Here is a 23,770-nt window from a genome sequence, read left to right on the forward strand (position 1 = left end):
GTGTTGTGTGCACGATTAAAAAATGTTAGTACTTTTTTAGAAAAAAAACCAGGAATTCAAAAATAAGTTTGTGATTTAAGAATGTTCTAAAAAATTCAAAATCTTGAAACTTAAAAATGTCTTTGGAACTAAAAAAAATCTCACAAATTTAATTTCGTTGCATATTGTGAAATCATTTAAAAATTGGTCAACATTATGTTGTAAAAATGTTCATCGCATATTTTATAATTGTTCAATAATTCAAGAATATGAAAAATGTTCACTAGTTTAATAATTGTTCGCAAATTCAAAACAAGTGCTCGAATATGAAAACAATGTTCAGGAGTTTGAAAATATACATGAATTCCAGAAATGTTCACATATACATAAAAATTCATGAGTTCAAATAAATGAGCATGGATTCAAAAAATGTCCGCAAGTTGAAAAATGTTTGGAAGTTAAAAAAATATTGGCGAATATGATGGACATGAACTACAACAAGTTGCAAGTCAATGATGAACACACAACAAAGATCGAACAAAAATGATTGCTTAAAGATTTTGTTAATGCTTTAGATTTTGGTGAAGCTATGCTAAATGTCTTGCTCTAGACACTAATCATATGATGAAGCTTTGTTACCTACACATATTTTTATAGCTAATGCTTATAAAATTATGTTAATGCTTTAGATTTTAGTCAACATATTCTAATGGTGTTGTACTGGACACTAATCCGATGATGAAACTTTTTACATGCACATCCTTTTATAGATAATGCTTATAGAATTATGCCAATGCTTTAGATTTTGTCAGAGTATTCTAATGGTGTTGAAGAAATACTCAAATTCTTTAACTCATGCTACTAGAGATAGACACATCTTTTATGGCTTTAGATTACATATCTCACTTGATGTAGTAAAGACAAGTCAATTTTGTTCTGTACAATGTCACCAAAATGTCAAGGCGGTGATGAAATTATGTCTTAGTTGCACCGCACAAAAAGTTTTGAAGAGAAGTGGAAGGGTCAGGAGAAAACACTTGCTACTCTAGATGATAAAAGTTTGCCTTCAGGACTTGTATCTTCTTACTTCGGCCTATCAACTTCTTATCTGGAGGCAAGTATAATTATTCCAAGTAATCTTCATTTAGTTCTATCGTACTCATGTGTTACTATTATAAATCATAACTTGTTTGTTAATTTGTTTTTGATAGATTATATTTTAGTGGCACTGCGCCAAAAGACCTTAAATCACATGTCCTCCACCATGCGCCTGCACTACAGGAGAGATGGATGAATTAGTCGGGACTAAGATGTAGCATGACCACATCACAATAAAGTTATATTTGTTGATCTTACAACTATGTTCAATATGTCAGTGTCAAAAAAATATCTATGTTCAATATGTTGGCTACAAAGTGTGTTCAACAAATGTACATGTTGGCTAAATATATGATTTTGTATAATGAAAAGTAAAGTGCTTGTGCAAATATATGATGCATGAGGTGTGCCTATATATTTTGTGTTATGTTTTTTTAATCAATTTCATTTCCTTGGTTGGCAACAACAGAAACAAGTGCCTGAAAACAATATTACTGGATATGTCAAGTAGTCTATGCTCGTAAGTCATTACTGACAGGCCAGGCGGCCGATCATCGCTAACCCTGAGGCACTGATGGTCTAGAAACTAGTCAGTGAAGATGTAATTTGGTCGGCTAGTGCTGTTCGGTTCTGTAGTAGTGAAACGAACTTAGAATGACTCGCAAATTTATATGTGACCCCTCTATACCGTAATGAGGCCACACAGAATAATTTATCAGAATTAGAGTTTGTTTACCTAGTGAACTTGAAAAATATCTCCATTCACTTAAATGAATAGGGTTAAACTATGAGAGATATCTAGGCCTGTGCTAAAATCATGAAATAATTTGGGTGACTCCCAAATACTATGAAAAGAATGTGTACAAGGTTTGGGATCAAGGGAAGCACCAACATATTGAAAGGAATACGGGTGCTTTAAATTCAAATAAGAGGAGGGCAATTTAATTAAATAGCATTTAACTTTTGAAAATCGTTTTAAGAATTTTCTAGTGTAGCATTTGAGTTGTACAATGCAATTGTATGATGACATGATGATGAATGTATGCAAAATAATTATAATAGGGTTGCTCTCGGATGTTACAATGGCCTCACTAGTCTCCAATACTTTATGAAGCGTGCTTCATATGCATTATCAAGACTGCAATATGAAGACCAGGTGGAGTTGCTATAAGGAAGTATATACATCCAAGGGACCATGATTTGCACTTCCAAAAGGGGGAAGTTGTGATTGTACTACTAGAGTTTTCATTTTTTGGAAAAGGAGGTTTAAACCCCCGCCTCTGCATCAATCGATGGATGCAATCATCTTTATTAATTATTCAATAAAGGTTTGACAAGAACATACATCAAGCCATCCGAAGCCACCACTCACACCTACAAACTCGATAATGTTGAGCACTCTCACTCCCCATATCTAAAACTGGTGTCATCGTTGATCCATCTACATAACGTATCGGAACCTATAGCCGGTGCGACCAACCTAAAGCGTACACCACATGCATACGTTTTAGAAGCTGACATCATCATCGAACCGCTGACCCATCTTTAGAAAAGTGATCCACATCATCCTTGCCAGTCCGGACATCCCGTCAATGCCACCACGACGTCCAACAGCACCACCTCCCTACGCGTAAACTGTTGAGCACGTCACGGTCGCCGCTGGTACACCACAGCACCATGCCGCCACGTACCACCCACCGACACATCTTGAAGTCTCTGGAAGATCTGTCGTGCGTAGCACCTACCGAACAGGCATGGCACAACATAGCACCTGTCGGTCAGGCATGACTTGACATCTCCACCGAAACTCCATACAAGATGAAGCCGCTCCACCTCCTGCCTCTGTCTTCCAATGCTGATCCATAAACGATGCTCCCAAGAGAGAAACGACATTGCAGTGCCGCCATCATCCGATCTGGAAGACCAGATCCTAGGGTTTCCCCCGGAGCAGCACGAGTGGGTCGACAATAATTACATGACGATGCCTTCATCAAAGTAGCGGCGCAGACCGCCACCATCGCCTGCCATCGGCTCGATTTTCAGAAGCAACTATGTCTCCCCAACTCGCAACTGGGACTAGATGACGGCTCTTGAGATCCGACCACCCAGCTTCAAGCCGACCACCACTGCCAAGCCCCGGGCGCCCGCATGATGCAGAACAAAGACCAGGAGCAGCACCGCGATCTGAAGCCTAACCGGAGGTTGAGCAGCTGCAGCATGGCCGCCGCTGCGGCTATAGCCTCGTCGCCACACCCCAGCCGTCGTTGTCCGCCATCACTGCCGAGATCGAGTTCGGATCCACCGCATCGATCTTGAGCCGCTCGCGTGCGAGGAGAAGGCCGCCGCTGCCGGCGGTGGCGCCCGGGGGGGGGGGGGAGGCTGGGGCGCTCTGGTGCAGCGCGGCGGCACCGCACGCGAGCGGGGGTAGGGTTAGGCCCGACCACTAAGTGGGTAAAGCAGGAATTCTACAGTCTTCATATCTTTTTGCATCAAAATTCATGCAGGTAAACTTCTCTTTTTTGTTTCTCCCAAATGAAGAACATTTGAACTCGAAACTTTGCAAATCACCATCACACAAGTACTAGCATGTGCTGAAATGTTTTTCGAATATTTGGCACAACAATTTTTTAAATGGTACAACTCATTTGAAATTTAAAAATTTGATAATGTTATGTTTCATAAAAAAAAATTTGAAAACATGTTATACAAAGAGTGACACTTTTGCATAGTTGACCTGCAAGGTGAAATGTTATCTGATTTGAAAAAACGAAAAAGAGAAGTTTCAATATAAGGATAGCACAGATCTTGATGCAAACTGAATGGTCTAAAACTCTAGGTAGAAGGTGCCAAAAGCCCCAAAGACGAACCTTTCATTCCTATCATCTTAGGATTTTCTCCATTGCTCCACCTTTTTCCTTCTTTTCCTTCTTGTGTGCGTGGTTGCCGTAGAGCACGACGTTGATATTTCCATTTCCGTGCTCATCTTCTCGGAGATCATGGCATCCCCAGTTGCTAGCCGTTGCTGTCATGGTTTCTTATTCGGATGCAACCGGAAGTGCTGCCGGGGATTTCACGTACCGTACGTGCGATCAAATGTTCCTTTGTTGTTGGTTAGTCAGGCTTGACTTGAGTACAAGCCACTGAAGGCAGTCTCCTTAATATATTTTTCACAACAACAACAAAAAAAATCCTTCCTGTCTTGTTGGATCCAAGATAGTGCTACATGCATGAAGCACATGCGAGTTGCCGCCAAGAACAATTTAATTTCATTTGGTTCCTGCCGCCGCAAGGTTTACTTAGATCTCTCTCTCTCTCTCTCTCTCTCTCTCTCTCTCTCTCTCTCTCTCTCTCTCTCTCTCTCTCTCTCTCTCTCTCTCTCTCTCTCAAGAAAAAAAGGTTTACCTGAGATTTCTCCAGCTTTGGGCAGGCACCCTGCCTAGCTCTCACATGCTTCTCCGTTTGATTAGGAATACTCCCTTTCCTTGCTAATTATGCAACCATGGATGCATTTTTTCCCCGCAAAAAAAATGGATGCATTCTTTTCACTTCTTTTCGGCACTCCCCGTTTTTTAAATCTGCAACTTCTTTCGAAACTTTTTGCTGGAACTCGATCTAGTCCATCAGGATATCAAATTATCAATCATGAGAGACGAGAGAGAAAGGTCAACTCGTCCATGACTTATCTCCACCATTTTGTAATTCTGTTCAAAACATCTGAATTCCATGTTAATTTGCAACTCTACATGACCAAATCTATTGTCCTTGTCCATCAACAACTGTAACCTTTTGCACTGTAAACGTAGCCTCCTTCTCCCTATGTGGTATGTGCCACTATTCACTTTTCATGCTTTCTATACTAGTTTCTCTGCACTTCTGTTCCTCACTTTTTTACTGCAATTGACCTTTTTCCTGTGAACCTTTGCATGCATGCACGCATCAAAAAATGGAGTACAAATCATGAACATGGCATATTATTCATCAATTCACACCAGTCTCGGCTCTGAACATCGATGACTAATCAATCAGCATGCACTCATTTGTCATGATTAACCAATTAGCAGCAGCTTGGGATGAGGATCGGAATTCAGAACCCGGTCCTCCCCGAGCTCCATCAATGGCACACATCTAAGCAACAGCAAAAAGGGAAAGAAAAGATAAGGAATACTCATGGCTACTTGCTTCTACAATGCAACACAAGCTACTAAGTAGTACGACGCGATCATGCCATGGCCATGGCCATGGCTTGGATGGTGATGATGATATATATGATCAACGAGCTTCGAAGGAGTTGATTCGTTCATGTCATCCTGAGGCTGAGGTACTGGCACTGCACCAGCTGCCAGGGCGACTGGTGCTGCTTCATCGCCTCCGCCACGCCGAGGTCGAACGTCATGGCTCTCTGGCACGGCGGCGGTGCCGCCACCCCCGGGTAACCGCCGTGGAGCGCAACCCCGAAGGCGCTCTCCGAGTACTCGGCCGACGACGGCGGCGACGACGAAAGGCTCGTGCCCCCGGAGCAGTCGGAAGCGAAGGGGGAGGAGAAGCCGCCGGCGCCGTCGTGTTTGGCCTGTCCTCTCTTGCTAACGTTGTTCTTGCGGGCGGTGCCGGAGCCGGTCCTCCTCCCTCCCACGGCGAGCGTCAGTTCCAGCTCAGCCCCGGTGCCGCAGCCGTCGTCGTCCTCGTCGGCGGCGCCAACGATGTACTCGTCGGCGGGGAGCTGCAGGTTGAGCGCCCGGCGTGGCTGCTTGTTGCCGCGCCGCCGCGGCTGCCGGCGGGTGCTGAGGTCGGCCCCCATGAGCTGTGTCTGGATGCGGTACAGGCGGTGCAGCTCGTGAACCTGCGCAAGGTGATTAGCAACGCAAATGATTAGCAGTTCATAGCACGCAACAGTTTGCTATATCTGGTGAAGAAGAACCGAAGAAGATTAATTGCTACGTACCTGTTGCCTGAAGGTCTCCTCATGCTTGAGCATGGCCATCTTCATGACCTCCATGTCACATTGCCTCACAAACTTGCCCATCTCTCCTCAAACTCAAACTTGCTCTAAGCCTGCTGAAATGTGGAAGAACCTATAATTAAAATTTCAAAAACTTCTAAGCATCCATCTAAAGGAAGAAACTCTGGTCATGCTTGACAGCATGATTCATGATGGTGAACATCCTCTGACTCTTCCAGAGATGCAAACAGCATGTTTGACAAGTATTGCTCATGCAAACCACAGAGAAGTAACTGACCTGTAAATATAAGCCAAGAACTGTCCTCTCCCTTGTCTATCTAGCTAGCTCTCTTCAGCTCGCTCCTTCTACACTCAAACTTGCAAGGGACAAGCAAGATAGAACGGAGCAAAGACTAAAGATCAGGTGTTGATGCTGAAACTGGGAATGGAAGTTGCAGTTGCAGGGGAGGTGCTCATTTATAAACACAGCTGCTTGGCTGCCTCCAATGGCGAATGCCTGTCACTGGACACTAGGTAGACACATATTTTTGCTTTTGGCAGCCCACCTTTTTGGCATGCCAAGCAACAAGAGACCCAGTGGCACGCACTTGCATGAAGGACGGCCAGGCACTGCCCCTCCAAGAGCAGACAGCCCCTGCAAGAGCCTTGTTTAATCCTGGGTTGGCCCCACCTGCAGAAACTGCTGCTAATATTAATCCTGATAGCTCAGGAGGAGGAGTGCATTTCAAACAGTGCGTGTGCACTTTGTGTGTGATGCAAAACTATACTACTTCAATGTTTCCATGTGACATGCATGGTGTTGCCCTGATCATTGGCATGCCCAAATGCAGGATATGGATATGCATGTACCATGCATTGCTTCAGCCTCCAGCTCCATTTAGTACTAGTATATCTTTGGAACTTTGTGTATGTATGTGCAAACAAGCAAGCAAACAAGCAACAACCTAGTAAGATGGAGCTGTCAGATTGTCACTGAAAACAAGCAAAGGTACATGGTATGATTCATAATATCCACTTGGCCTGATGATGAACATTGCATGTACATGTGTGCTCTACTGCCTGCATTATTAACTATTGACCCCCACAGGCATTGTACATTTGATAGTATCTCTGCATATATTTGCTGTATATCGGTTGTATGGAGATCTAGTACACGATATAGGGGCATGCAGACAGGTTCTTGCCCAACTGTTGCATGGCATGGCGCCTCCTGTCCTGACAAATCAAAAGACTATTTTGAGGGATGGTAGCAGCAACAGTTTGTGTGTTGGCATTGCATGAAAACCAAGCAGGCAGGCAGGCAGGCAGAAACTGAGACTGAAACTGAAGGAGAAGATAAAGCTTGATGCAGACACATCCCTTGCAGAGGAAGCATCAAAGCATGCATGCATGTCTGCACTGCTACTACTAGTATTAAGTTTGGCTTTGCATAGTAATATATTTCAGTTAATTAAGGAGTTCCTTCATCAGCCACATTACTTGGGAGCCAAAACCAAGAAAGAAATTGCAATATTCAGGCAGTTGCTTAGCATTACAACAGTGATTAGTGTTACTAATAGGAGTATACTATACTGATTAAAAAGCCTAAGCAAAGGGGACGGATAGTCCAAGGGACAAGACAATGGAGCACGCTTTGCCGGTGGAGGGAGGCGCAGCCGTACGGCGTGGTGGGCCAGAGGGAGGCACTCCAGCTTTCTCGGCTTTCTTTCGGTCTTCTCCCTAGTGCAAAGGCTTTTAAACATATGGATAGATAGATAGATAAAACTTGTCTCTCACCAGAAAAACTAGCAAAGCATTTTGATTTTACTGATGGCTATCTTTGGAAACTGCAAAACGGGCCCTGGTTTCTCGGGTCCCATTTACAAAAATAATTGAAAACAGCATTTAAAAGTTTTAGAAGATTATGAAATAGTTTGCACATTTATATTTGCATTCTTACTAGTAAGTGCATGTAATTTTCATACAAAAATATGCTTATTTGAGGGCTACCAAAAGAAAAAAAAATATGTCTATAGCAGATGCATTGTTCACTACTATTATAGACACAAAACAATTCTTGTGCAGCTCGCAAATGAGAACATGTGGAATTTTTCAAAAATTAATCAATCTTGATAATGCAAAGGAACATATAGATAGAAAGATAGCTACAACCGGCAAAACCCCGATAACAATTCTCCACAACACTAGCCAACACAAAGAAAAGAAAGAGAAAGAGAAAGCGAAACCATGGATCATATGACCCCAAAAAATCTACACTACCATGCACAGATATCCAATCTATGCACACAATAACCCATGGCTTATCCTCCGCTTTGATCTTGTCCTGAAGCCCATGAGTTGAAGTGTAGGTTTGGTCAAAGCCTCTGCTATTTTGTTCTCACCAAATAAACCTAACAGCCAATATGAATGGGGAATCCAGAGTTCTTTTGCTAGCACATGGGGACCTTGAGCATGCACTAGTCCACAATTCTCCAAGAACCGAGCCTAAACCCGAAACCCTAAAACCCTTAAGCACTTAAATACTCTAATTATCAGTATCAAGCATGCCATTTTGGCATAACCAAATAGTCGAATAGTTAAGCACTACCCCTTTCCCAACCCACTCTTCCACGCTGGCAAACCAAAAATGTATGGAATAGGAGGTCACATTCGACTATTTGGTTATGCCAAAATGGCACTACCCCTCCCCTAACCCACTCTTCCACATTCGACATAGGAGTAAGATTTATTTGTCAAACAAAATAGGTGGCCTTTGGTTGTGCACGTATATTGTGGACGCCCATGTAGAAAGTAGAGTTACTAGAATATATTGATCAATAGAGTAAGTGTATGGAAGCAATCGTAATGGCATTATTTCGTTGACGGTTCATTGCATTCAAGGAGGTCACTTGGTGACGTCAACTCTTCATAGCTTGATGTTCTCTGATTCCATTTTTAGCTCCCCCTTTTTTACCATAAATTTGGTGTTTGCTTCCAAAATGTTCAACGTTTGCATCGATCTGGTTATTTTTCTTAAACTTTTGAGTTGAAAGGCATTATTCCTTCTATAGAAAAATGAGAGTCGGTCATTGGGGACACCGGTGTACATTAGGACAACCAACCGGAAAAAAAACAACCCTCTCTCAAAGCACCACCCAGCCAACCACAAATTGAAAGCCCGAAGCAGCCTCACAAACCCAACCAAACCTAGAATCATGAACAAATCACGTACGAACGTAGAAACTGAACAGGAAAGAACCGCTATTTAGTAAAGAGGAGATGGGCAGGAAGGGTGGAGAAAATTGTGCAGATGGCTCGCAGCTTACATCTTGGTGATGGTGTATTTTTCTCAAACTTCATACTAGATGATGGTTGGATGGTTGTGTGCATGAACACTTGTAATGCCGATTCAAGATGAGCAATAAATTTCTCGCTATAAAATAATACACCTTTAGGATGTGGAATCTAGGCTGTCGTATCAAAGTTCCGTTCACTTCTATAGATGTCACATACAGACTGAAATGAATAAACAAACACACTAATATGCGTTCATATACATCTAAATCGGGAAAAAGTTAGAACATCTTATAATTCAGAAAGGAGGGAATAGTTGATAGCGTGCCATTTTCCAATAATTCTGTAGCCGTGCATCTTTCATGGCCAACAGGTAGTAGGAAACAGGAACAGTAGAAGCTTTGTAGGTCGGGGAGAAAGCCACCTCACCTCCTTTGCATACTTCTAAAGTGGTAAAGGCCAAAAGGTACGGCAAGCTCTCTCCCATGGCGGAAAGAAAAGGTCCTTTCGTCAGGGGCTTAGGCACATTTCTTTTCCACCTATCACTCCATGATTTTCACGACAGGAAAAGGGACGTTGTTTCCTCGGAAAAGGAACCGATCCATGCACAACGCAACAGTGTGGTCTGTCAGAGAGAGCAGCGTGCAACATCTCAAAAGCATAGCATACGTACTGAAAAGGAGTGTCGTGGGTTTCAGGTCACAGTTCGAAATTGATTAGAAATTTGAAGCCTAATGACATAATTTACTACTCAAAACATACCAAGTAAGTGTGGTAATGACGCAAGTTTATAGGATTATTTGATGTCTTGTGTTAACAGGCAGACAGACAGAACACCTGACAAAACCTCTTCTTTATTTCTGCTCGGAGAATACTCTGAAGTTGAGCCCATCTCGTCTCATATCATCCTTCCTGACGGATGATTGAAATAAACAACAGGAGGAATTACCCATGGCTACTAGATCAGGATGGTGGGAGGAAGGTAAATTAATCTGAGGGGACAATGCATGCGGTCGCACGGGCAGGCTGACGAGGGCGTTTCGTTGGCTAAAATTCAGCGCTAAACTTTTGAGAGAGAAAGGTGGTGCATCGGCGTGTGTGAGAAATTCAGGGTGCAGCCAGGCTCCGTTCTGTCTGTCTCCCCACACGCGCGCCGGCCGCCGCCTCGAGGCTGCCGCCCAACTCATCATTCCGGTTTCCATGGAAGCGCGAGCCGCTGCCGTAACAGCTACTCTACTCTAGTTAGGTTAAGATAACATAAACTTTGTGCCGTCAGCATCATTATTACGTAAGGGTGAGAGAGTGAGTGAGAGGAGCCTACCTGGAGTTCTTTTTTGTCAATGTGTGAGGAAAGTTTGTGAACAATTGTTGCTCTATATTTAAGTTACTACTAGCGAAAATGCCCATGCATTGTAACAATGGGTGAAAAAACTGTAATATGCTCTAGCCCTTTTTGTTTTGCGGGATATATGTCTCTAGCTCTTGCTCTATATTTTAAGTTGTGTAAGTACATTGCAACGGGTGAATAGTCTCTAGCCCCTAATACATAAACGATGAAGCATTTGGTGGTTAGTTAAGGTATCTCTACTACTAATGTCTGAGTTGGTAGGATTGCGTTCATGATTTATTTTCGTCTGGTTATATTTCGTCTGGTTTATTTTCGTTCGGTTTATTTTCGTCTCACATCCAATCAGCATCTCTCCTCACGTTGATTTTTTTACCCTCAGAATAAAAACTTTCCTAATCTTTCCAAAGTTTCCTAACTAGACACGTTATAAACGGGCAGGAACTGATAGCGCATTACCAATCAATAAAATTTAGTTTCATCACAATCAATTCCAAATCCTAATTTTTAAACTTTCCTAACTAGGCACGTCACAAACAAGCATGTAATAATATCACGTTACCAAACAATAAAACCTTATTTTCATAAAAATCAAATCAAAATCCTAACTTTCCTAACGCATCAATTGTTACCTTTCCTAATCTCTACTCTTAGTATGTCGTTCGTTCCTGCCCAACGTACCATCGATCGAAGGCATCCCCGCTACCGATTCTTTTACCGCTTCTTTGATGGTCGTCGGTTCGTCCCTGCCCGCACACCCATACATGGGCCAAGCGCTGCAAAGAATGAGATCCAACCCACGTCTCTGTGTCAACAAAAGCACGACACGCTAGGGTTAGCAGCTGCCAGCCACACCCGCCGCTCGATCGGCTCCTCCGCTAGGCGCCATCGTGCTCTCGCGCACGGCGCTGGCCGCTGTCCTCAATGTCCCCTCGCACCCGCCAACACATCATCGGCCCACGTCGCTTTTGCTGCCTCTCCTTATCGATACCTCCTCGCCGATCTTCCTCTCATCCTCCGTCCTTCGTCGTCGCGCAGCACATCATTGCGATGGACTCTAACTTCTGATGCTACGGGGAAGCTGGATCCAATCCCACCCTGAGGGTTTGACCTTCTCGACCTGAGGCTGCGGTGAGTTGCAGAACTCCTCGGCAACAAGCCCAATAGCGATGTACTTCGCCCGCACAAGCACCATTGGGTCAACATCATTGCCAGCGGCTGCAGCCATGCTTTTGGAAATTCCATGGCATGATGCATATAAATTGGATCTGTAGGTGGATTAGGATAATAGGGTTTAGACGATGATTTTCTTTCTATGCTTCCCCTATGGTGGGTTCGGTTTTGCATTATTGAATTTTGCTAATCTGTTGTTTCTGCAATGTCCCTTACATTTTTTAGTATACTAATTTCAAATAATTAAATTATTTTCTATTGATCAGATTCATTAAGCTCCAACCGAGCAAGAAGTTTCAGTCCACCTATACTCATGGCCTCCCCTTCTGGTTTGGTAACTCCCGTGCCCATTTTGTCCTGAAGATAGCACAAACTAATCTTTTATCAGGCCACAAATGCCATGTCCTAGCACTGGCCAAAATCCTTTTTTCATGTGTGAACCATATACACAAAACTGCATGATACATGCTGAAATCTGGAGCTCACTTTTATAATAGCTGATTTTTTCACCCAGCAAGTGAACTTAGGAAAGCTGTTTTTTTTCTTTTGTAATGAATTTTTTCAGTCCTTTGGGTTAACAACTGGATTTTTCTTTCCCCTTTAGGTTGCAGAAGTGCAACTGCAACTGTATGCGTTCACTAGCGACAACACTCATAGATAACAATACACGTCTATTACATGTTGATGCTGCCCGCTCTTGTTATACATTTATTTTGCAGCGGTCGCTCTGTTCAATCATGGTCCATGCTATGTTTAATGCATATGTCGGATCAAAATCAATATGAGATTATTTCAGCTTGTCTAACCACATTCGTACTCCAAATTTCAAGTTTTTGTCTTGCTGTCAGGTGCATTAGGGCCTTGGCAATCTGAACAAGCTTTATGCGACTGGCACTCTTGTTGATCCCTTATCACTCTTTCAAGCCGTTTTGAGCGCAAGGTTGAGATAGTTGGGGCCTGTAACTGTGTTTTGGTGAGCTTCTTCCTTTCTTTGAGGGTTTCCCAATCCCTCCTCAATCCTAAGTTCTGGCTCAGGCTGTGATTATAATGCTTATTTGCCTAGATCTGATGGTGATAGTTAGGAATAAATTTTTTTTCAGAGTATATTGAACTGCACACATAAGTAATATATATTAACCTATGTTAACACTAATATTTGTAATTTGTTGCACCATGATGTTTAATATCGCCAGGAGAAAGACATGCTGATAGCACATCCGGTTCCAATTATCATCACACTATGTACTAATATATGCTCTCGATGATAATATGCCAACTTGCGTTGACGACACACATAGCATGTTCTTCTTTAGTATAATTATACACTATAAAATTATTGTATGCTTACCTTTTCTGGAATTTCAGAGTTGAAACGACACGAAGTTCCGATGCGAGGGGAGTTAATTTTTGTTGTCCTTTGTTTCATAAAAAATGTTGGTAGCATTTAGAACTATGTTTAGTTGGTGTAACAAGAAGTAATCACTGGTTAAAATATACAAAGAGTCTCTCTATTGGAAGGGAAAAAAATGTTACACACCATTTATTTTTCTGCTCGCTTATGCATGAAATGTATCATTTGGCCTTGATTTAATGTACTGCACTTTTCTTCGTTGCTCTATGTTCTTCAGTAAGTTAGAATCATATAGAACCTGATATTTCTTGGTGATGTCTTCAGAACCCATGAATGTCATTTTGCACTGAAGGCTTGTAACCATTAGGAACTATTTGCCCTGATGTATCAAGTTGCCATGGGGGTGAGGAGGTGAAAGCTAGCAAGCCATCTCCTGATATTTGTCATTTTGCACTGAAGGCTTGTAACCACTGGGAAGTGTTTGCCCTGATGTATCAAGTTGCCATGGGGGTGAGGAGGTGAAAGCTAGCAAGCCATCTCCTGATATTTTTCTTACTGCTATAAGGAGGTTTGAGGTATTAGAATTATTGTTTTAGAGGTCTTTTTCTTACTAGCAAGCTTAATGCGGAACACTTATATTTCAGTACTTGTTTTTTTAACCGTGTTATTTTACTGTGGGTCTCTTCTTTGTCCAAAGTATGTGGTACTTATATTTCATTAATTGATACACCATTTGATACATCAGTTTACAAAAATAAATATGAACATCTTTGTAGTAGTTACATTAAATAGCTACCTACTTACCTTTAATTTCTTTGTGAATTACTATAACTTTATTCCAACAAAGTTTGAGAAAAAATATAGTAGCAGTAAGTACATCTTGATCATTGCTGATAACGAATACTCCCTCTGTCCCAAAATAAGTGTCTCAACTTTATACTAGCTTTAGCACAAAGTTGTACTAAGGTTGAGACACTTATTTTGGGACGGAGTGAGTATGTATGACCATGGTTAAAGAATCTCTACTATATTCAAACGTGCCAAGTTATTTCTGGGTTATATTGAAGCTTACCTATTCTCCAATTGATATAGACATCAAATATTCTAAGCTTTCCTTTTGTTAGCAAACAACTTCTCAAACAAGTCAGCATTATCATTCACTCAGTAGGTTATTGCAAATGGAGCTGGGAGGAACCTCCTCCTACCGCTCAGAAAAACTCACCTCTCTACGACCCAAAATGGTGACAGATTCTCTATACTAAATTATTTCTTGCGAAGAACAAGTGAATACAGCGGTCAAGGCCTTTTCTAGGTTGTTAAAGATTCTCTTCATAGTTTTTTTTACAATTGGTCAAATTAGGGGTAGTTTTCTTTTCTTTGTTACCACAACAAAAAATTCGGTTATATGTAGCTTCAATGTAAATTATAACAAGATGTACCTTTCCATTAGCTTTATTTATTGAGAACTATGTATATTTCATATTCATCTCAATATAGTTCTATGAATCTACTAAAATATATTGAAATTTGATTGTTAGCTGGATGTGCCATTGAGTATGGTTGCAAGAATGTATTAGATAGGCGGAGATGGTGGGTAGAGGAAGAAGAAAAAGGGTGATGAGCTGGTAAATAAGTTGACAATACTAAAATACATGGTTGACACAATTGTTTATGCCCTATTTGCAACACACGGGCAATAACCTATTTTATTAGAATGCCTCTCCATCTCATGTTGCATCCTGTAAAGTTTTTCTTCCTATTTCTTTGTCCATATTGCGATTATGGCCTATTGGCTCTCCCTTCTTTTACTATGGGGAAAAAGTTGACACTTTAATCCCATATGCTCGAACAATTTTCATACTGTGATGATTTTAGATGAACAACAATTGTACTATACTCGGCATTTTTTTGCCATTTACTCTAACTCAGTTCAGTCCATTTATGCTTGTTATTGCAGAGAACTGTACTTGACCATGAATAGAAAATGCACGTTAGGATGAAAATCCACCTTCAATCTATAAAATTTTATTCTTACACATACTCTAGGAAAAAAACTGGAAAGAAAATGTCTCAGTAAATGTCTGCGCATTACAAAGGTTAAACTATTTACTCACTCCCTTAGAGGTTATATTCCTTTTAGTTTACACAACCGGTCCCTTTTATTAATTTGTTGGTATTCTTATCACAGTGCCTCGCTCCACTTGAAAAGCTCACACCTCCATGCTCGAAGAACAGAAATGCTGGTACATTGTTTGAATTTTTTTTGTGTTCCACTGTTGTGTTAGAGCCCGGGATGAATGGTGGGTCCAATTTAGAACTAGGAGGTACTAGAACTAAGATAGGAAGGTGGTTGTTGTCCTTGTCCCTTGTTGTCCTGCTGCGGCGTCATCGATCACTGGCTCACTAAGAACATGAGTTAGTGGATTTTTTTATAAGAGTGAGGGTTTAGAGTGAGCGGGGCGGGGGTTGGGATTGGTCTATTCAGTTATGAGCGGAATAATTTCCCTACTTTAAAAAATATGGCAAATTGCATTTCATTAGAGATGGCTTTGAAGCAAATTGCATGAGCAAGCAATTCATATATTGTTTTTGATCAAGTCATACAATTTTCTGGTTAGGATCGAAAGGTAAATGCATTGGTTTATTACTTCAAGAGTTAATAATGGACATGGTAGCATATCAGTTGCAAGCCCAATAATGGACATCATATTTTGTTTCGTGATAATGCACGACATTCAACTGTATGTTACAATGCGGCAATTTCTCAGGAGACATTGGATCTGTCTTCTTGGCTTGTGGGCGGGGGCGGCACACGCCTCGTCCTCCTTGATGATGGTGGCGGATCGGCATGAACACGGGGGGAGGGGAGAGGGGATCAGGGCAGAGAGCGGGGTGGTTGGTGGGGAGGGGGCTCCTCCTTGACGGTCTATGGGAAAGTATGGTGTGAAGGAAAGAAGTGCCATGACGAAGGTGGCGTGGACGTCATACGGTTTTAAAGGATAGGGCTCTAGTGGGAAATCGAGTGGGAAGGGAAGGGTTCGACAGGAAAAGGGAAAGTGCGTCGTGGGGTTGTGTTTTTGTTGTGGGGACCAGGTGTTTGAGATAACATGGTGAATTGTTTGGTTAACCAGTGTTGTGGGGACCAGGTGTTTGAGATAACATGGTGAATTGTTTGGTTAACCAGAACCCTCTATATGGGTTTGAATTGGGGGTACAGGCGGTTGGATTTTTGGGAGCCTACTGGACGCTTATTTGGTGTTCGAACATGCTTGGACGTATGAGGAAAAAATGAGCTTCGACCTTAAAGATGACCTTAATCATTTGTTTATTTTATTTACATCCATTGTAGCCCGTAGCAATGCACGGACATTCTGCTAATGAGATGTAAAGAAAAGGAAACAAATGAAATAAGCATTTCTCTTTTCAGTCCCGCCGGAATTCACTCAGCCCAATTGATGATTCGCCACTGATTTATTCCGCCGAGAGGCCACGTGCCATTCTTTATTTCTATTTCATCTTTTATATATGTCTAATTGATGATTGACCGTCCGGTTTATTCGCACCTTCCTTCCTTATTATCCCGATTTGTTCGGAGGCAAGAAACCTTCATCCCTTCCTTATTTCTGGAATTCATTCCTTACCCTTCACTAATTGATTCTGGAGACAACTTCCTATTAAGAAATAGTATAATGGATTGAGCTACGGCTGATCACAGCATTTTGACGTCCGTGACCGTTTGATTAGATCGATCGGTTGTCCATCGGGCTGGAACTCAAGGAGGGGGGGGGGGATAACACATCTTCCTTGCGAGCCTCTTTCTGGCCCTGCACACGTACTAGAGATTCCTCGGTCGGCTGGTCACCAATCTACATATTATTGAATGATAAATTTATTTAAATTTACATCTAGCCTGACGCAAGTACTCATGTTCCTCTCACATTTCACACGTCAATGGAGAGATCTATCAGGTATACTACACAACCAACTCTTGATGCTTTTTCTGGCCACCACCGGTATAACCAAATACATGCATGTATTTTTCATTTTTTATATGATTTGCTAAAATTCAACAAAATTTGATCAAAATTTTGATTTCTTTGAACGATTGTCTTTAAAATAATCGAGAGTTTTCCAAGATTACTGTCTTTTTACGGAAATCCACAATTCAGGAGTTTTACAAAAAGAATATGAATATGTGTTCTATGTATATGTATATAGTCCAAATCTCCCAGATATTATTACGTTCCTCTCTAGATAGAAGGGCGTGGCAACTCACATGAAGATGTTCTTTTTCTATGATGCATGTGAAGGATGAGTTCATTTTGGCCAGTTTTTGCACATATTACAACTTACTTTTGTACTGTCTCCATAATCCAAAATTAGATGGATGGTTACTTTGAAGATATAATTAAATAATATGGGGGGAGATAGAACAAAATTGTGATGGTTCCAAATAGTCCAATACCTAAATTTTCTCATATAGTCCTATCATTCTTTCATTAAGATGTCTTATTATTCTGTGAAAATGTCTCTAAGGTGGGCAGGCGCGGCAACACGCGCCTTTATGGTCTAGTTACCCACAAAACTTGAAGACATATATAAATCGTAAGAATTCGATGCAAGAGGGCAGAGGGGGGGGACTAAATTTTTTATTGATTTATCATAACATGTCGGCTGATTTATTGGATGCAAAGGCCCATGAGCAGTTGCCGGTGCAGGCCATGCAAGTTCGATAGTCCGGCTTAATATGATCTACTCTCTCTGTAAACTAATATAAGAGCGTTTAGATCACTAAGTGATTTAAATGCTCTTATATTAGTTTAGGGAGAGAGTATTAAACAATTCCATGTAACATGGTTGAGTTTCGGTCAAGCCGTGCTCTTTTTCAGCCAACCTAAGTTCGAGTCCATGCGCAAGCATGAATAGCTCATTTTTTGTACTGCGTGTAGATTGCACTAAAAGTCAAGGGATTTTCTACAAAATGTCGTTACAAACCAAGAATACATATTCCCTTTATTAGTAGGTATAGATTGGCAAACATACCAGTGCGTTTCAACGTAAGAAAAAAAGTATCTAGCTTAATAAAAGATGGTCCAAGACCCCACACCGATACACGCCCATCATTTTTTAACACGTCGGAGAGTACTAATAGCATAAACATTGAATATGAAATATTACTAAAGCTTAATTTCCCAATTCAAGTTTAGTAGTCCAAAAATAGTTACACATACATGAATTGTTTTGTAGTACCTCTATCCTGATTTATTGGCTCCCTTCATCTTTTGTGCCAAATTTTGGCCATAGATTTAACTAACAAAATAGTAATGCATATCACAAAAAATATATTGTTGGACTTGTATTTGAACATAGTTTTCAATAATATTATTTTCGTTATGTATAATTTATATTTTATTAGTTAAATCACGGTCAAAATATGACTCTAAATACGAGGAAGACTAATAAATCGGGACCAAGGTAGTAGATAGCTATAGAGTATCTATGGCTAGTGTAGATTTCCTACCATGTAGTTGTACTCTCTGTGCACACAATTAGAGTCTTTTTACTATATAAAATCTCATGTAATGACATTCCTAACAATATTTCTACATTTAAAACCTTATCCTGCTGCTACAATTTTAAATTGATGAAATATAAGAGATTAATAATTATTTTAGGTCACCACATATTCTTTTTTCTTTAGAATGTTCATTTTTTTGTCACTGTGAGTTTATTTAATTTTTTGAAACAAAGTCTGATATTTTTATATGACCTTCCTTGGTCATTTTACGCGAAATATGACTATATTGTGTCAAAAAACAAAAAATAATACTCAAATGTGTGGGTTTTTTCTCATCCAGAATAAGCACAATATACATACTTGTTACTATAACTGTTCATATTATTTTCTTTAAACTGTATATAGTTGGACCTGGGACAAAGTTGATATGCAGAATAAATAAAAACAGAGGGACTTCTAACTTCTAATGGTGTCTCCAACACTGACCCAAAACCGAACACCGCATCCATCCGCGGACCGTGTGTGTGTGGGGGGGGGGCTGAGTGGGTGGAACCAGCCCGTAGACACAGATGCGGGAGAGGGCCATCCAACCGTAGTCACATACACTTCAAACTGGATTTCAACTAATTGGACGATTTTCATCAAACGTGATGGAATTCATCAAAGTTCGGACATGAAATAGTGCAAATCATCCATAAAAAGCATGCAAATATGTCTAGTACAACAATAGTTCAAATTCAACAAGATTAACCAGATGTTCAACAAGTTTTCATGGATGGATCATGTTATCCCACACATGTTGCCCCTTGAGGTTCAACCAAGAATGTATGTGCGTGAATGGTCTGCCCTCTGACCTGTAGTATATCACGGTAGCACGTGCATACTACACAACATGTTGAGTAACAATGAGTGAATGAATCAATCAATCTACATATAGAGCAAGAAGAAGCACAACTTACAATCTTCATGGTTGTCCCGCATAATGGCCACATTACCTCCAGCCGATCAACCACGGCACAATACTTCATGACGGAGTTCTGGATGGTGTACCGTCGATACACTAAGGACTTGACGCTGTGTAAATGGATGATGTGCATGTCATAGGGCGCAATGTGCTTTTGCGCATGAAACAAACCATGCACGCGCTTACAAAAGACCCTCTTCTGCTCCTACCTACGAAGCCCGCAAATATGGCCAACCACGCATCACACACCAACTTATCCTCCTTCGCCGAGTACCCCGCCATCCATCTTACTCTAAAAATGACACAGAGTTCGAAAGTAAGCCCAATGGCATTTAGCCGAACACCTGTTGTGTGTGGTGTCCGCCATGGACGGCGTTGACATGGGGTGGAGGGTACCTGGTTGTGGATGGATCCTGGGTGGACGACACCATTGTACAAGTCGAATGAGCACGTGGGTGGGGGATGCAGACGCCCGACAATGCCTGGGCGGCGGCCAAAGAGTACAGCAACGGCGTTAGACGTGGAGGGTGAGGATGCAAAGCAGGGGGCATGGTGGGATCGGCAGAGAGCACTTGAGTGGGCCAGGGTGTTGGAGTCCGATAACCCACAAGTATAGGGGATCGCAACAGTTTTCGAGGATAAAGTATTCAACCCAAATTTATAGGTTCGACACAAGGGGAGCCAAAGAATATTTGAAGGTATTAGCAGTTGAGTTGTCAATTCAACCACACCTGGAGATTAATTATCTACAACAAGTAATCAGTAGCATAGTAATATGATAGTTTTGATAGTAGTGGCAGCAACAATAGTAACAATAACAGTGATAGCAGTAATTTTGTAGCAAGTGTAACAGTGATGATAGCAGTAGTAACTTAGCTGAAACAATATGGAAAATTTCGTAGGCATTGGATCGGTGACTTGTTGGATGATATTCATCATGTGACAGCTATAACCTAGGGCTATTCGGCACTAGCTCCAGTTCATCGATATGATGTAGGCATGTATTCCGTAAATACTCATACGTGCTTTATTAAAAGAACTTGCATGACATATTTTGTCCTACCCTCCCATGGCAGCGGGGTCCATATTGGAAATTAAGGGATATTAAGGCCTCCTTTTAATAGAGAACCAGAACAAAGCATTAACACATAGTGAATACATGAACTCCTCAAACTACGGTAATCACCGGAAGAAGTCCCAGTTATTGTCACTCCGGGGTTACTGGATCATAACACGTATTAGGTGACTATAACTTGCAGATCTAGAACATGGATATAATGATGATAACATAAACAGTCCAGATCTAAAATCATGGCACCCGGGCCCAAAGTGACAAGCATTAAGCATGGGAAAGTCATAGCAACGTCAATCTAAGAACATAGTGGATACTAGGGATCATGCCCTAACAAAACTAACTCGATTACATGATGAATCTCATCCAACTCTCACCGACCAGCGAGCCTACGAAGGAATTACTTACTTCCGGTGGGGAGCATCATGGAATTGGCGATGGAGAAGGGTTGGTGCTGATGAAGAACGAAGATCCCCCTCTCCGGAGCCCCAAACGGACTCTAGATCTGCCCTCCCAAGGAAGAACATGGCTTGGCGGTGGCTCCGTCTCATGAATCATGATAATTCTTTCTCCATGATTTTTCTTCTCCAAAAATAGGAATTTATAGCGTTGGTTTCAGGGTCTGCGGGGCCACCAGGTGGGGACAACCCACCTAGGAGCGCCAGGAGAGGGGGGCACACCCTGGGGTGGGTTGTGCCCACCCAAGTGCCCCTCTCTGGCAGGTCTTGGCTCCAGAAATTCTTATATATTATATAAAAATTCCTCGCAAAGTTTCGTTCCATTTCGAGAATTTTTTTCTGCACAAAAATAACACCATGGTAGTTCTGCTGAAAACAGCGTCAGTCCGGGGTTAGTTTCATTCAAATCATGCAAATTAGAGTCCAAAACAAAAGGAAAAGCGTTAGGAACGTTGGAGACGTATCAACTCCCCAAGCTTAAATCTTTGCTTGTCCTCAAGCAATTCAGTTGATAAACTGAAAGTGAAAAAGAAAAACTTTTACGAACTCTTTTGCTGTTGTTTGCATAAATAAGCTTAAACAGCACCTAGGTTTTCAACCAACATTATAACTAACCATGTCGACAATAACTCTTAAAGATTATAATGACTCATATCAATGACATAATCAGCTAGTGAGCAATAATAAGATATCTCAAACAGCAACACGTTGTCAAAACAACCATGATATAATATGACAATAGTGGTATCTCGCTAGCCCTTTCTGAGACCGCAAAACATAAATGCAGAGCACCTCCAAAGTTCTAGCAGCGACTAAACATTGTAATTCCTGGTAGAAAAGATCCAGTCATGATGCACCCAACATTAGCTACACACAATGCATAAATCATGACAACTGTGCTCTGCTCAGTTTCTGACGCTTGTTTTAGAAGGTGATGACACAACATAAAAGTAAATAGATAGTCCCTTCGCAGAGGGAAGCAGTGATTTGCAGATGTACCAGAGCTCAATTTTTAAAACAGAGATAAATGATATTTTGAGGCATGCACCCTTCTCATTCACTTCATGACTATCAGTTATCAATATCTCCCATGCTAAACAGGCTAGTGGCGGTTCCCAAGCGATAAAAGTAAAGGTTTTGACTCCATTGGGAGTTTTTGTTTGATTATTCAAGCGATTAACTCTTTTTGTATTTTGCAGTTTGGGACTGGGCATCCCTATTACCGCCCTTTTCTCATGCGATGGCGAGTGAATAAACACTCGACCCGAGAATAATCCGATTAGGAAGATACCGACCACCTCCTGTCGTTCCATGAATGATCCAGACACACAAAACGGATAATTTTTTTAGAAGTTTTTAGAGGTGGCACATTCAAATTTACTTAGGACGGCAGGGTAATGCCGCATATAGGTAGGTATGGTGGACTCATCTAGAATAACTTTGGGTTTAAGGTTTTTGATGTACAAGCAGAATACCCATTTAGTACAGGCGAATACTAGCAATTAGATTGAGAAGCGGCCAGCTAGAGAGCAACAACGATCATAACCATGCATTATGCATAAGTAACATTGAACACTAGCATGAGTAGGATATGAACACCATGAATATAAATATTATAGAGGCTATGTTGGTTTTGATTCAACTACATGCATGAACATATACCAAGTCAAGCCACTTGAACATTCAGAGGAGGATACCATATCATCATACTACATCACAATTATTTTAACACTATGTTGGTATCCAAGATAAATCATTATCAACTCCCAGCTACTTATGCATGGCATGAGAAACTATAATCTCTAATTGTCATTGCAAACATGTTTAATCATAATGGGCTGAATCATGGATACTAGGTTAAACATATTTACACAGACAGAACAAGTCGAGCTCATACCAGTTTCTCTCTGCCACAACCAGTTCATCGGATATCGTCATTATTTCCTTTGACTTGCACGACCGAATGATATGAAAATAATACCACAAGAGTGCCATGGACTAAGCTGGAATCTTCAAATATTTTATTCAACGGGAGAAGACAAGGTAAAATGTGCTCTTTATTAGTTCAACAATTATTCATATGAGAGCCACTCAACATTTTCATCGTGGTCTTCTCCTCGGTACAATTCGAATAAAAAGAAAAGAAATTCAGAGAAACACATTAAAATATTTTTGGAGTTTTTGGTTTTCTTGAACAAGCAAATAAAAGAGAAAAGCAAAAATGAGAAAAACTATTTACACGGGAAAGCTCCCAACAAGCAAAAGAAGAACAAGGAAATCTTTTTGGGTTTTCTTTTTGATAATACTACTAAGAATGCATAGAAAGTAAATTAGCTACAACTAATTTTTTTTGTTTTTCTAAAGTTCTTCAAAAACACAAGAAGAAAGTAAGAAAATAAATCTAATCATGGATAATACAATGAAAAAGTGTGAGCACCGACAAATGGAATAAGTGAACATGAATGTAAAGTCGGTGGAAACACATACTCCCCCAAGCTTAGGCTTTTGGCCTAACTTGGTAGTCGATCAGTAGCCTGGAGGGTAGTAGGGGTGCTAAGGAGCGGGCATCCACTCGTCCCACT

General features: G+C 41.1%; 1 protein-coding gene across 3 annotated transcripts; it reads right to left on the reverse strand.

Moving 5' to 3' along the window:
- Positions 1–5,092: 5,092 nt before the first annotated feature.
- Positions 5,093–6,556, reverse strand: LOC123106639 (uncharacterized). Of its 3 annotated transcripts, none has more exons than XM_044528738.1 (3): positions 6,312–6,556; positions 6,017–6,146; positions 5,093–5,914 (listed from the first exon to the last, which is right to left on the reverse strand). In XM_044528738.1, the coding sequence occupies exons 2-3, from the start codon at positions 6,095–6,097 to the stop codon at positions 5,375–5,377; spliced, it is 621 nt and encodes a 206-aa protein (XP_044384673.1). In that variant the 5' UTR covers positions 6,098–6,146; positions 6,312–6,556; the 3' UTR covers positions 5,093–5,374. The 3 variants fall into 3 exon arrangements, with proteins under 3 accessions (XP_044384673.1, XP_044384674.1, XP_044384672.1); XM_044528739.1 differs by having other exon boundaries at positions 6,017–6,126; positions 6,312–6,526; XM_044528737.1 differs by having other exon boundaries at positions 6,017–6,129; positions 6,312–6,525.
- Positions 6,557–23,770: the final 17,214 nt, after the last annotated feature.

Source organism: Triticum aestivum, chromosome 5A, assembly GCF_018294505.1.
Source record: "Triticum aestivum cultivar Chinese Spring chromosome 5A, IWGSC CS RefSeq v2.1, whole genome shotgun sequence".
NCBI lineage: Eukaryota > Viridiplantae > Streptophyta > Magnoliopsida > Poales > Poaceae > Triticum > Triticum aestivum.